This window comes from Haliaeetus albicilla, chromosome 5, assembly GCF_947461875.1.
Source record: "Haliaeetus albicilla chromosome 5, bHalAlb1.1, whole genome shotgun sequence".
In the NCBI taxonomy this organism is placed as follows: domain Eukaryota; kingdom Metazoa; phylum Chordata; class Aves; order Accipitriformes; family Accipitridae; genus Haliaeetus; species Haliaeetus albicilla.
In genome coordinates this window covers 30,681,807-30,696,774 of record NC_091487.1, presented here as the reverse complement: position 1 = coordinate 30,696,774, position 14,968 = coordinate 30,681,807, and the positions used below count along the sequence as shown (strand labels likewise).

The 14,968-nt window shown below is 36.7% G+C and overlaps 1 protein-coding gene across 3 annotated transcripts in view; it reads left to right on the top strand.

Annotated features, from left to right (window-relative positions):
• The window catches only part of NUBPL (NUBP iron-sulfur cluster assembly factor, mitochondrial), a 95,789-nt gene that overhangs the window by 17,269 nt on the left and 63,552 nt on the right, over positions 1-14,968 (top strand). For all 3 annotated transcript variants that reach the window (XM_069784020.1, XM_069784021.1, XM_069784019.1), the window contains exons 4-6: positions 614-704; positions 14,437-14,476; positions 14,567-14,657. In XM_069784020.1, coding sequence (XP_069640121.1) covers positions 614-704; positions 14,437-14,476; positions 14,567-14,657 — 222 coding nt within the window. The remainder of the gene's footprint in view (positions 1-613; positions 705-14,436; positions 14,477-14,566; positions 14,658-14,968) is intronic.

Genomic DNA, 14,968 nt, shown 5'->3' with positions numbered 1-14,968 from the left:
TAAACCCATTTTTTAGCTTTCTTTTGTGTAAATGCATTTGATTAAAATGTTCTGCCTGCTTAATTGGCTTCAGAGACTTGGATTTCAGTATTATCAAAATGTCTGCAAAAGTTTATTCTGGCCACTTAAATGAAAGATAAAAATATGTTTTTTATGTTTTTCCATTCCTTGTAGTTGCTAGTATAATTCAAACAGCATTAATTTGAATAGATTTACAAACATTGCTTGTTTTTTCTAACAATAAAATTCGATACCTTTTAAAAAAAGTTAAAATATTATTTCTGCATAAGTGTACATGGAGTAGAGAGAACATTGCTTATAATGTTAATATAAAGTCTGTGGTCTGCATTATACGTAAGAAAATGTGCAAGTGAGGATTCTGTGTTGAAAATGTAGATTTTTGTGAAGACATCTCGCTCAACTTATAGACACATTGTTATATTTCATGCTTCAATTGCAATTTAAAGAGCAAGGAAAAGGACACTGATAACTTACATCTAAAATCAAGACCATGTTTTTATTTCTATAGGCAGTTTTGAAATTTTGCTCAACTAATAATTCATAAAGGAAGACAGACATTTTGACAAACACTTTTTTTTGATTCCTTACACAGACAAAAGAAGTTGGTTTACTTGATGCAGACGTATATGGACCTTCAATTCCAAAGATGATGAACTTAAAAGGAAACCCAGAATTAACAACAAGTAAGTGGAAGAGATTTTTTTTCTGTCATCTTTGTACAGGGATGAGCATGGACCACTCATTGGTGCTTTGTTGGTGTGGCACAGAAGGGATGCAAACAGAAGATGAAGACTTAGTGTATATATATATATTTTTAAACTTTTTATTTTTAGTAATGAGGTTGCTTTCAAAGCTAGCTTGTACAACTAGGAGCATATTCAGGGTCTTCTTTCTTTCTGTGTTGGTCCGCAGACTTTGGGAGTTTCATGGATTATTACTAGAGGCACTGGACACGGTAGCTAGGAAAGGAAGGTTATTGTCAGTAGTTTTAAACTTGCTATACAGGATCCCACTACAGAAGACCTCCAAATTAAAAAACAAAAACCACTAGTCTAGGAAAAAAAAAAGACTATTCTAGGAAATAAGAGAAGGGTCATTACAGTAGCTTGTATAAGATGTCATTGAATTGATTGTGTTTGATCTCTCTTTCTTCAGCCAAACATGCCAGGCCACTTGATTCATTTTTATTTGAAGTTGTGTGTTTAGGAATGCAGTGGTGGTGACTTCACTACTAGAAGGTAAAGACAGTAGAGAAAACTCCTAATTTTCCTTTTGGTAGGAAGGATTCTGGTCTGGGGGAAAGCAAATTCAGGTAGGAGAGTTTGAAGAGAAATAAGGAAGACCTAAGGTAGAAAGGTTGCATCAAGTCTGTTTATCTTTCAGGAATTTAACTTCCACTAGGGCCAACCAAGTGTGAAACTGAAGAATGGCTTTATCCTGATACCCTCCCTGTTCATGGGATGCTTGAGTGTAAGCGAGTGTGCTTTTCTGGGGGTGGTAGGGACACTGAGGTGATAGGATTTGTTTAATGCTTTGTTTTGCCTGTCCTGTGATAAAGTGCATATAATTATAAAAACTGAAAACATGTAATCACAGACAAAACCAGTCTCACACTGTAACACTTGGCCTACACATTGAGAACTACTAGGATCCTACTGAAGAAAGTACAAGCTGGCAATACTTGTTGACAGGGAGGGATCAAGAATGTGTACCAGTTCAAATAAGACATAAAAGGGCTTGAGTGAAATAATCAACTGTAAATACCCATTAATGTTTGTGGGCAGTAATTGCTGGGTAAAATGGAATTTAAATATTCCTTCCACTTCCTTTCATGCCATGATCTTTATTTATCATAGAATCACAGAGTGGTTTGGGTTGGAAGGGACCCTTAAAGGTCACCTAGTCCAACCCCCCTGCAATGAGCAGGGACATCTTCAACTAGGTCAGGTTCCTCAGAGTCCCATCCAGCCTGGCCTTGAATGTTTCCAGGGATGGGGCATCTGCCACCTCTCTGGGCAACCTGTTCCAGTGTTTCACCACCCTCAGTGTAAAAAATTTCTTCCTTGTATCTAGTCTGAATCTACCCTCTTTTAGTTTAAAACCATTACTCCTTGTCCTATCGCAGCAGGCCCTGCTAAAAAGTCTGTACCCATCTTTCTGATAAGCCCCCTTTAAGTACTGAAAGGCCATAATAATATCTCCCTGGAGCCTTCTCTTCTCCAGGCTGAACAAACCCAACTCTCTCAGCCTTTCCTCAGAGGAGACATGTTCCATCCCTCTACATCTACTGTGCTATAGTTGTAGAATGTCCATTTGTAACTGAAATTAATTTGTGCACATGTATGGGTGTTGTGGTGGTGGTTGTTCTATACGTTCTCACTTGGTATAAAGCATGCAGAATGAAACAGCGCCAATACCTTTAAGGGGTGGCTATTGAGCTTGCAACGTTAGCCTCTGAAAAATTTGTAAGTGGCAAACTTAGGATTTCTTATATAATTAAAATTCTGTCTCCTTAGGCTTATACCCTCTGCTCTGGATAAAGTAATGTATTTTCATATATGGATGCACTGCATGTGCTTATACAGGCAACTTTCGAGTACTTTCTACATTTAAGTACATAGCTTACAAATACAGACTTTATTTAGATTAATTTCTAAGAGAGAAAGACAGTACTTGGTTTTATTTGTTGGCTTTCTGTTTTATTTTTTGAAGTCAAAGGATAATTCTGTTATGTAATAAATAAATAACTGAATCCTTTCATGTCATTAGTAGAGTTTGACTTCCTGATACAGATTGAAGTATTCTCGCATTCTCTTGTATTTTGGACCCTGTTGAGGGTATATGTCATACAGGCTGTGTTTTCCCATAACAGAATTTTTGCTATGAATTTTGCATTTGAAGTTCATTATGCAACATGAACACAAAAGGGACTATGTTGTGGTGTTCTTCATATCTCTCATCTTTTCCTTTTTGTGTGATGTTGACTTTTTCCTTTCCAAAGGAGATTGGGTAAAAATTTGATTCTCCTTTTTTCTCACTGTCTGAAAAATTGATTAGATAACTTTGAACTTCTTATACATTTTGCTGTGTATTTTATCAATTCATACCAAATTTAAATCCATGTCATGAGCCACAAATAAGAAGCAAGTTGCCCAGTCTATTTCATATGGTCATAAAAATTAGCTTGCTAGGAATGCAAGAAGTTAGGATTATATTCAGTCAGATATTAGGGCAGCTCAATTTTGTTTGTATATAAGTTTCAGTGACTGTAGGTATTTTGGGTATACAGCTGAGAATTCACTGTAAGTTTTTGTCTTAACACATTTTGAGTGTTGTTAAAAATACGGAATTCAATGTAATAGAAATTGGAGGATTTCCCTCAATTGAAATGGCTGCTGTTGACGTGTAAGCACTACATTTTGATCACTAAAATGTATTCTTTCTACTTGTGTGGAACGTACAAGCAAATTTTATTAGGATTTAAGAAGATACCTTATTTTTTAACTGACAGAAAATAGATTTGCGTATTTCAAAAGCTTGGCACATTACACAAGTCTGCTGAGAAACTCATGTAGTAATTCAGTATTAATGATAACAGGATAGAATTTGTATTCAGGAATTCTGTTCACTTCTCTGTGCACTTTTAACTCTTGAGTTGATGAAGCTGTAGAGTAACAACAACGAAACTGTTGGCAAAGTAGCTGATATTAAGAGGATTTCATTGTGAAAATAGGAATTTGGAAGGCCAAGGAAGCTTTAGTTGTGAACTTCAGGGATTCCTTTAATGAGTGACAGATAAGATAAGCTTGCAAGGAAGCAGTCCATCAAAGGTGTATGTATGTGGTGTGGATATATAGGTTTATATATACAGGTATAGATATAAAAATATGTGTGACGCTTGTATTTTGGTATAATGAGGTTTAGTGTTATTTTTTGATTTCTTGCTACATTTTCAAGAGTAAAACAAACTCTGAACAAACATTGTTTTGTACAGTAATTGAGCAAACCCAGGCAGTTCTGTGTTAGAGATGTGCATTAACAAGGTATACATAACAATAAGTCAATTAAAAACATTTTTTTAATAGCATAGCAATCAAAAATTACATTTAAAGTCTTCAGTGTGAGGCCTGGATTTGAAAAGGAATCTGTAGAGTCATCCTAGGAGGTTCTGAGCACTCTTACACTCTTTGATTTCTATTTCTTTTCTCGCACATAGCAGTTGAAAAGGGATTAGGGATGCCTGGTACCATACAGAATAAATCTGTGCAGCAATTATTAATTCTGAATAGAAATTATTATAGTTATGCTATAATTTAAGTTTTCAAAATTAATTAGGAGTTCTTAGTGAGGAGAGAGTCTGTATAAATGGAAGATACTCTATTAATTTAATTTTGCAAACTGTAGTACATTGGAAAGTCTGCTAACATTTAATGAGGTGTCATTCAAAATACTTTAAATGGTCAGGGAAATATTGGTTAATAAGTTGAAACCTGAATTTAATTAGTTAATGGAGGATTATCTAACTATGGAATAAATATTAACATCAACTACAATATATACACAGGGCAATGCTTATAACACAAGTAACAAAAGCATTACTTCTATTCTTTCCCCAAATAATTTACTATAAAAGCTGTTTTCTGGCTTAGTGAACTGCATAATTTCATTGTTTTCCTTTTTCTAAAAATCTACCATTGAAACTAGTTGGTAGAAAGTAAAAGCTATTATATTACCAAAAAGATACTGCCATTTTGCCAGATAAAGATAACATTTCTTCACTTAATTTAAATGATTGTGAAGTTTTTGGTGGGCTTTTTTTCTTTGACAGTTGAGTGCTCTTTTAATATTTCAAAGCTTTGTTGCCATTTTATGATATCCTCAGTGTCTTTTTTATTTCTTAATAAAATAGTAAATTCAGAAGATCAGTAGTGGGCATCTGTCGTCAAAATCTGAAATAAAAAGTAATTTCTGAGAGAATGCTAGCAGTAGTTGTGGCTGTCCCCATTGAGTCTAATAATATTGCAGGAGCTATGGAAATTAAATTACTGATAAAATTCTAAAGTCAGAAATGGACACTTGCATTTTTTTACTGGGACACACTTACATGTCTGTTATTGTTTAGACTGTGATAGCAGAATTTTGTAACAGAAAGTGATAATTTAAAATAGAATCTGTTGTGACTGCTTAAAGATGTCTGCTGGAAGTAGCCATATCAAGGGATTGTGGTGCATCCACTTGAAGGTTATAAATAGAAAATTTGGAGTAAACTAGTTAAATAGAGAAAATGTTACATAGGTAGAGTAGTTACTGAGGTAACCATGAAGAAGTTTCTTGATCTTGCATAAGAGTTTAATTTTAAAGATACAGCTTGTTTTCTCAAAGTTGTCTTTATCATGCTTTACCAGTGGAACTGCATCACGATTAATTTAAATAAAAACTAAATTTGATTATTTCAAAAAAGTCGTATTAGCTACTGCCACTACCTCTTGATTTGTGAACAAATGATTCTGAGGTTGTGCATAGTCTGATGATACGCTTTATGATTCTGTTTTGAAAGAAGTCTGAACTGAAACCCTGTGGTTTACTTTCCGTGATGTCTTATCCCAGTTTATTTGGATGGCTGAGGTAGAGTAGTCCCATACACCTTACACGTTACAACATTCTGAATTATTATTTTGTCCCTAGTTGTGGTTTATATTTTGGAGGCTCTTTCATATGTGATGAGGTAGTTGAAAATGAAAAGAATACTCAAGTGTTACATATTTTTTTTTCTGGACATTGACTGTTGCCCTCAAGCCTGTAACAATTAACCTCAAACTGGATTAATTCAGCTATTGTTGAGTTCACCTGTGGAAAAAATTGATGATCTTTACTTGGAAGGGAAAGGAGGTGGAAGATACCCAACTCTGCGAGGAATTATTTATAGCCATGCAGTTGTTAGCTGCTGTTTAAAAAATAAAAAACTTCTAGATGGTTAATTTATTAAAATTTTATTCTTTGTTACACATAAATTCATACTTAAGATTACCAAAAAAAGTAAGGCAAAAAAGTATAAAATGAGAAATGTAATGTAGTAATTAAAGCTTCTTACTGAGACCAGTCTTTTTTGGATAAGTGGCAAATCAAATTTTACTTGCAATATAAATTACTGAAACACTGTAGCCTGAAAAAGTACATTTCAAGTACTTTAAAGCGGAAATGTATTACTCTTCATGTTAATCCTGCAGTGCTGTAATTATAAATGTTTTGCTATGGATTATGGCTAGCAAATATTCATTATATTATAAAGTTCACTCTTAGAGATAAAAGTGGTTTGTCTGGTTCAACTTTTATACAAATTGGAATTAAATTGCAAAGTGGTTTTATTATAGTAACATGATAGTTACACATTTCATTGTACATACATAAAAGAAATTATTCATTTTTTGTTTGTACACTGAACACATTTACCTTTTTGCTTATTTCAGAGGAATAAATGTTTCCATCCCTCTTCTCTGCTAGAAGTAAAATTAAAGAATTGTAAATAATTCTGAATTTTGTCAATATTTTTACCTTTCAATTTCACTTTCGTGTGTTTTTCTCTGTGGGTTTCTTGCTGTATTTTCACTTTTTCCTTCCCCTTCTCTACAGTACAATGGAGTGGCTTTTCAGAATAAAGAAATGAAGCAGAATACATCAAAAATAGAAAAAATGTATTTTAATCCTTTCCCTGTAGTGACCAGAGGTTAAAAGTGACAGTAAGAGTTTAATAGCTAGCATCTCTTTCCTTTGCTTTAGTTGATGGTCGCAATCTTGTAAAGTATATAGAACTTCATTTTACAAGTGATGAAGTTACAATAAAATCAGAGAGGGATGTATGACGGGATTCATATAAAATGCAAAAGGGAGTATTTAATATACACAGAAACACTTTAAGTGGACAATCAACAAGTTGACTGTAGTGTTCATCTGTGTCATCAGTGTCCAGGGGCCTTTTTTTTTTTTTTTTTTTTTTAAAATTACACATAATCGTTTGAACAGTGTTTTCTTCCATGTTTTTTCACCTACGTCTCTTTTTTGGGTCTTGATTACAATATTGAGCCTAAAAAGGCTGAATTGACTCAAATGTATTGAGTGCCGTAGTTTTGCTTTGAAAGCAATGAAAGTCCTTAGTTAACTGGAATGTTTTTGTAAGTTAGATCTTGAATTGAAGGTAATGCTTAGGGAATGTCTGCTCCTCAGGTTCCTGCTTCTCCCTGTTCTGCTTTACTGTTGTCTGTCAGTTGTTATGTGACTGACCTGGGCAGTCCCTCTCTCATAGAACCAAGTCAGTGCTTCAGATAACATGAGCCTTCCCAGAGGTTTTGTGTGTCAGGACAGAAGCCTTGAACTGGATGTTGTATTGGTCTATTTCATTCCCACCCAAATTAGTCTAATAAAGCTTTTGATCCACTATAAATAAAGTTTTTTGGTTCCATGGGGGTCTGAGGGCTTTTCAAAATGCAGGTTATTTTAACGATTGTAAGGAAGATGTTTGTGATGGAAGGTAACGGCAAGATACTTAAAACTAGTCCTGTGTTACTATTCTAAACCTAACAAGTCAGCAATGCCTTAAAATGTGACAAAGATCTGACTAGATCACTGTGCTGTTCACTTGTGCTGGACTTGCTTTTGAAGTATAGTCTTCCAGCAAGCAATTAGTTCTTTTGCTTTTATGTAGGACTGATGAAGTCATATCTGCAAAACAGTTCCATTAATGAAAAAGCTTTTACAGAGCTTTGTTTCCTTTGCAGTCTATCAGGAGGAAAAAAAAAGTGGAAAACCTACTCAGGTAATGGGATTGGTAGACTGACTGAATATGAGAAGCAAATCTTTTGGGAAAAGCTGCATTTCTTTATGCATTTGTTTCTTAAAGTTGAACTGTGAGCATTGAATAATGCTCTTTGAGTCTCATTGCTAGTTTGTTGTGGTTTGAGTTATTTGTGATGTGTTCATGGTTAGATAACATTGTTAGTGCAGGGTGTAATGGAAAATCACAGCCTTCCCTGTGTGGAGCTCTTCAAGCTTAAAATACGAATTGCAGTATTTCTGGGGCAATCCTGCAAATAAACTTGTAACAAGGTGTGAAATCAAGCTTGAAGTCTCAATTAGTCTGTCACTTGCCATAGAATATTCTGGGCTTCTGGCATAAGCAGTTAAAACAATGATTTAAAATTTGTGACTGACAAACCTCCTTTTGGTGACAGCATCCTTTCCTCTGACGTAGGTTGGTGTCTCTGTGTTTTATTGTGGGATATCCTGGGGCCCTGTTGTTATTTGTCCCCCTCCCCTCTACCGCATTTCTTTTCCCTTTGCTGCCCTGTCAGTGGAATTCACTTGCCTTTGCTTAGGAAACTAGTACTGCTTTAAACACGCTGGAGTATGGTGCCTGCATCTAGCAGCCCCTTCAAGAAGGTGTGGCTCTCCCCTATGTCCTCTGTCAAATCTGCTAACCCTGTACAAATCTCAGCACCCTAAGGCATCCAGAGTGACAGGAGACATCTATATTTATACAAGTAAAGCCCAACCTTTTTGCCACTCTTCCTGTCCTATGTCTCCTTCCCTCCTTCCCTCCTTCCCTCCTTCCCTCCTTCCCTCCTTCCCTCCTTCCCTCCTTCCCTCCTTCCCTCCTTCCCTCCTTCCCTCCTTCCCTCCTTCCCTCCTTCCCTCCTCTGGATCCCCCCATTACAGAACATTGAACTTGGGAGGTGACTGCCAAAATAAAGAGCAAATAAGTTCCTTATACTTCTACATAGTGACAGCCAATGAGAATTACTGTTTACTGTGATTAACAGAAGGTGCTGTATAAGTTGGAGTCCTAACTTACATTGTGATAGAGTATTCTGTAGTCTCTGCAGCATGAAATTCTACACAATTAAAAACCAGATGATGCAAAAATTTTTGCGATTTTACAAGTGACCATGCTGAAAATCTGTTTCAGCTTGCCTGTATGTATGGCACATTAATTGAGTTTGTCTCAGATAATCTTGTTTAACGTACTGGAATCCACAGACTATTCTGCAGTGTGTCTCTGACTAGCATGGTGACTGTGTGTTTTGTTGTGCTATACGTCTGTGTTTCAGGCAGTGAGATGCCACTGAGATGTGAGGAGGTGGAAAATAGCAATTTGTCGTGAAAACCTCTGCCAATGATGAGCTGTGCAAACAGCAGCAGAACCTTTAGCTTTTGTATAAACTACAAGAAGTATCAACTTGCTCAAATTTTGATAAATATATACAGGGGAATTGCAGTATGGGTTTTATTTAAATAACACACTATGAAAGATGAAGGAATACTTAAACTTATGTGCTATTCAGAAACACACTTTTAAAGCTGCTGCTTTAATGCTTACATGTGAGATGGTAAAATGTTCTTCAGAGACCCAGGTATTACAGACAATATGTAGTGTAACTTTCTACAGCTTTTTCTGTTGTACACTGTGCCTCAGTTTGCTTTTTAAAATTTTAATTCTTTCAGACATATTTGGGAATTTCAAAGGAAAATACATAACTTCATCAATGCATCTAAACTGTTTAGATCTCCTAGATGTTTATCAGTTGTGCATTACATGCTTTCCAACTTTGGAGATGGTGTAAGTGGAGCCATGGCTCTGTTAGAGCATCAAACCTTGGAGGAACACAGCATAGGTCTCCAAATCCACAGGATTCTTGAATAATCTAGAGCAAGTTTCACAGTCCAGGTCTTGATTCCCTCATCTGTAACGTGAGATAATACTTCCCCACCTCAGAAGCATGTTGTTAGGTAAAAATGTTCATTTTGGGTGCATGGGTGTCATGGAAATGGGGCTCGTATAAAAATTAAGAATCGGGAAACACACATTCAGAGCATAGCCCAGAGCTTGCAGTGGCATCTGTGCAGGCAAACACTTCTGCATTGGTAGTGTCTTTGGAAACACTTGGAAATCTGCATGCAAAGGTCAGTAGGATGTTTTTAACTGGAAAATCATACAATTGTTCTACTTTTTGATAGATTTAGCTATTGATGTCCCATCCTAGAACAACTTAAAATTGCCACTTTCCTGCTTGATGACCAAAGTCCAGTTAGGACAGACAGGTGACTTCCACTATTAAGATTTATTGAAGATAAACATTAAAATAATTAGTTGTAATTCTAGGAAGTCTCTGATCTTCCATTATATTGGCAAGTTCCAAAAATAGCCGAGTACAATGGGAAATCTTTAACAAGGAGAAAAATCTGAGCTTCTAGTGTTCTCATTTCATGTTTGGGTATTTTTTTTTTGCCTTTGAAATGGTAAAAACCCCAACATACCCCTTATCTGAGATACTTGAAAACTCTGAGCAACTCCTCTGCATTAGTGCTCGCTCAGTCAGTAAGCTCAAAATGGATCATGCAACACCCTAGCAAATCTACTGTACTCATATTTAATAATTATAAGCTACCTTTGCTTTTCTTAAACAGCATGATGCCTCCTAAGGAGGTGTAGTGTAACATCACAATCTCCTGGAATAATGATCTTTACTTACCTGATGAGATAAGACTAAATGTAAGCCTTTGCTTGCTATAATGTATCAGTCAGTAGACCTCTTCTGAAAACTAAGCCAAGAATTGAAATTGTCTCTTCGTGGTTTAACCATAGCTGCTCACTCACTCCCCTCTATGGGATGGGGAGAGAATCAGAAGGGTAAAAGTGAGAAAACTCATGGGCTGAGATAAAGACAGTTCAATAGGCAAAGCAAAAGCCGCACACGCAAGCAAAGCAAACCAAGGAATTCATTCACCACTTCCCATGGGCAGGCAGATGTTCAGCCATCTCCAGGAAAGCAGGGCTCCATCACGCGTAACGGTCACTTGGGAAGACAAACGCCATCACTCTGAACGGCCCCCCCCTTCCTTCTTCTTCCCCCAGTTTTATATACTGAGCACGACACCATATGGTCTGGAATATCCCTTGGGTCAGTTGGGGTCAGCTGTCCCGGCTGTGTCCCCTCCCAACTCCTTGTGCCCCCCCAGCCTGCTCGCTGGTGGGGTGGGGTGAGGAGCAGAAAAGGCCTTGGCTCTGGGTAAGCACCGCTCAGCAACAACTAAAATATCTCTGTGTTATTGTCACTGTGTTCACCACAAATCCAAAACATAGCACCATGCAAGCTACTATGAAGAAATTGAACCCTTTCCCAGCCAAAACCCTATATATAGCTCTCTACATACTTTCTGTGCTGCACTAACCTATGGCCACCATTAAATGGGCTATGTTAGGCTTTCTAGAGAAAAAGAATGGAGTAACTCACCTTGCCAGGATAGTCTGCAAGGCTTGATTTTTCTGGAGGGAAAAAAGTTAAAAAAAAAAAAAAAAATTACAAAATGCAGAAGATCCATACTAATGACTTCAACATCGTTCTTCCCTGTGTGTGTAGCAATCCAGCCTTCAGACCAGTCCTAGAACTCTTTTAATCAGCAATCTGCTGTAATGCTGTCATGAATTTGCATGTGCCTGCCTTCTCCAGTGCCCTACTTGTATCCTACTAGAAAAGGCATTTGATTGACTTGTCATTGGTGTTCTGTTGATCTTACTGGTCTGATTTTGTACGTTCAGAGAAAACACAGCACCCTTTTATTTAGGGCCATCAAGCTTACTGAGAAGTTGTAAGCAGGGATATTTTGTTGATGTCTTAGTGTAGGTGGCATAGTATTTCTGTGTGTTGCGATTTTAAGAAATCTGTTTTGTTGTGTGTTGGAATTTTGGAGTTGTATGGTAGGCATCTGATAACAGAGAAGAAAGTGTTAACTGTACTCTGAAAGCAATGGAAGTTAGAGACGTTACTGAGATCTCATTAAGCTGAATCTTCTTTACATGTTATGTTTTATAAAATCTTCATGAGACCCAGGGCGAAGGAGGAGGAATGCCTGTTGCTTTTGATGAGACAAGGGTGATTACCAGAGCCCACTGAAGCACTTTAGATTTGAGAGTCTTAAGAATGCTTTTTAGCAGTAGGCGAACAGTGGGGTGCTCTGCAGTATTTTGTATTGCTTTGAGAATATGCAGAACATTATAGCCAGAATATACAGCAGGTTGTGAATTGTTGTTGTGCATTGTATAAATTTGATTAAATCTTGCTGCTCAGAGCAGTTTGTAGTCCTTGTTGTTAACCAAAGAAAATAAGATCCAGTTTTCATAAAATGCAACTCTACTGTTGCGAAATAAACAGCGCACATGTTTTAACAACAGAGAGGCCCCTTTGGCTACTCTCTAGGTCAGCGTATGTGTACTCACAGCAACTTTTCTATTTTACCCACTGAGGTGGAGAGGGAGATCTCTGAAGGTGCGTCTGTTCTGTAAGATTAGTGTGTCTTCCTGGGCTCTATATAGAAGAAACTGTGTATGCAGGTAGTGGATGTTGAGATGTTAGCCTCTGGATGTTTGACCAACATACTGTAGAGCACTTGGATTGGACCGAGTAGTGGCATAGTATTTTGGTGAACTTCCTCAGAATAAATGCATCTTTTCCATTTTTCTTACCTTTCAGTTCCTGGTCCTCATGTGCTGAGCAGTCAAGGATTGGCCTCACCTTTTTGTTTTCTCTTGTTTTTTTTTCTTAAAATCATTACTATTTCATGGCAAAAATGAAGCAGACTGTGAATCTGCAGTGATACATGCTGTTGCAGATACTTGTTTTTCCTGTTTCTTTTTTTTAAAACCCTCTCATAGGTAAATATGTAGTCATTTTTCTCAAGACTTCTAACAGTATTATAACTTGTGGTGGTACATATGTTGTTTACAAGGACACCAAAGCAGTGACTAGAGATGGCTCTAGGCTGAAGCTCAGATGTCATCAACCTCTTCGTAACAAAACTATCTTACCGCAGGGGGGAGAAGTAAGACTGTGATTCCTAGAAATGCTGTTAGACAGTATAATGCCACCAAAATAAGCCCTAACTAAACACTGAAAAGAGCTGCACAAGTAGAGAAGAGTTGCATTACACTGGTGCAGTGCATCAGTCCAAGGCCATCTCTTTTCCAGTAGTAGTTCCATACTCATTTCTGAACGCAATAGTTATGCAAGTGATTTATTTAGCTTCCTATTTTGTTCTTTTTGATTTGTAAACCAAAACATCTAATTTATTTTCAGCCATATTTCTACAAAATTACATGGCTCGAATGCTGGCTTACTTGATTGCTTGAAAGCTTTCATCTGTAGAGTTTAACTGTTTAATTTGCATGCTCTTGGGTGTTATTTTGTCTGAATTTGGAGTTCAACTTTGAATGCACTGCATTATATTAATGTTTTTATTTTACTATTTATATATATTTTACTTTGGGTGCATCAAAAGTTTCTGTCAAAATACATATTAGAATATATTTTTTTATTGCTTAAAGTATTCTTTCTGTTTTCTGCTGGTTCTTGCCTGTGCATGCTATTAAAATAAACCGGCTAGACCAAATAAAATTCCTGTTGTTGTTTTGTGTGTGTGTGCGCCATTTTGAGATAAAGTGTGGATTTAGATGGCAGAGACTGTAAAGTGGAGTTTTTGGCTTTTGCAAGGTTTTGTTTTGAATGCACTCTTTTTTTGTTGTTGTTTACTTTCTGCTTGCTTGCCCCTTTGCCAGCAGAACTATTACAATATTTCTCCCTCCGCTTTTTTTTCCTTGACACTGGAAAGCATAGGAATATGGAGCATCACAAGGACATTACCTCTGCAATGTACAAATAAGCATCTTTTGCTCCTACAGGAATTTTAGATGTCCTGCAGACTCCTGCCAGTCTGAAGAAATCCAGGACTTCTTACTCGGACCTGTTGACAGCATGTAGTTTAGGGGTGGCTTTATTTGGTACCTCTCCTCTGGGGTTCCAAAGCAGACTTAATACAAGAAGAATTCCCCCAAACACTGGTGTGTTAATGGGAACCATCCTGTGATTCATGAGATTAGTGATAGCATAGTTTAAAAAAAAAAAATATTAAAATCTCATTGTGTTGTAGGACTTTGATTTCTGTTCTGATATCAGCGACTCGGCTTTTAGCAAAGTATTCCAAAGGTAGAGGGCTGTCCGATAGGGGATTTATGCCTTGCAGCATGGGGATTTCATACAAATAGATAAGGTTGGTTTCAAGAGCACAAAGTGACATTATATTATGGGCAAATGCATTGTTATTCTGGCAGAAGATGAATGGTATTAGTAAAATGTAACCTAAGAAAAAGTGAGGCCAGGTTCTTGGGTGGAATAGATAAATGTATACGTATATTGCAGGTATGAGGGAGAAAAAATAGACAAATGCTTTTAACAGAGAGAGAAAACTGCTCTTAAGAGGAAAAAAAAATGTGTAAGCTTATTTCTTAAAAAAAAAAAAAAAATCTAAAACCAAACTGTAAAACCAACTCTCCCCCGCCCTCAAAAAACCCATTGTTTCCTTCTGTTTTAGAAAATCTAATGAGGCCGCTTAAGAACTATGGAATCGCATGGTGAGCATATGCTTTAATTTAAATCAAGCTTCTTTAAAGCTGTATTTGGTATTGTGCTGGAAAGCTTAAGTTTTTGCTTTGTTGTTTCAGCATGTCTATGGGCTTCTTGATAGAAGAGACTGCCCCTGTTGTGTGGAGAGGGCTCATGGTAATGTCAGCTGTTGAGAAATTGTTGAGACAGGTAAGGACTTAGGTACGTATTTGTCTTTCAAACTAATCGGTTATTTTAAAACGCATTTAAGTGATAATGTTAGTGTCCATGACACTATTTCATTCATTAGTGGTGAGCATTTTTGTATCTTTGTGGTCATAAATTCTTAAGAATTTAATTTTAACTTCAGGTAAGATGGAAAGTTGACACTTTTTGCATTTACCTATCCCCTTCAAGTAAAGCTGTTGTTCCATGCATTTGATGAGTGAATCACCCCAATTTGCCTTCCTTCTCATTCCTTTCTCTGTTTCTTTATGTCATTGTTAAAAAAAACCCAAAAG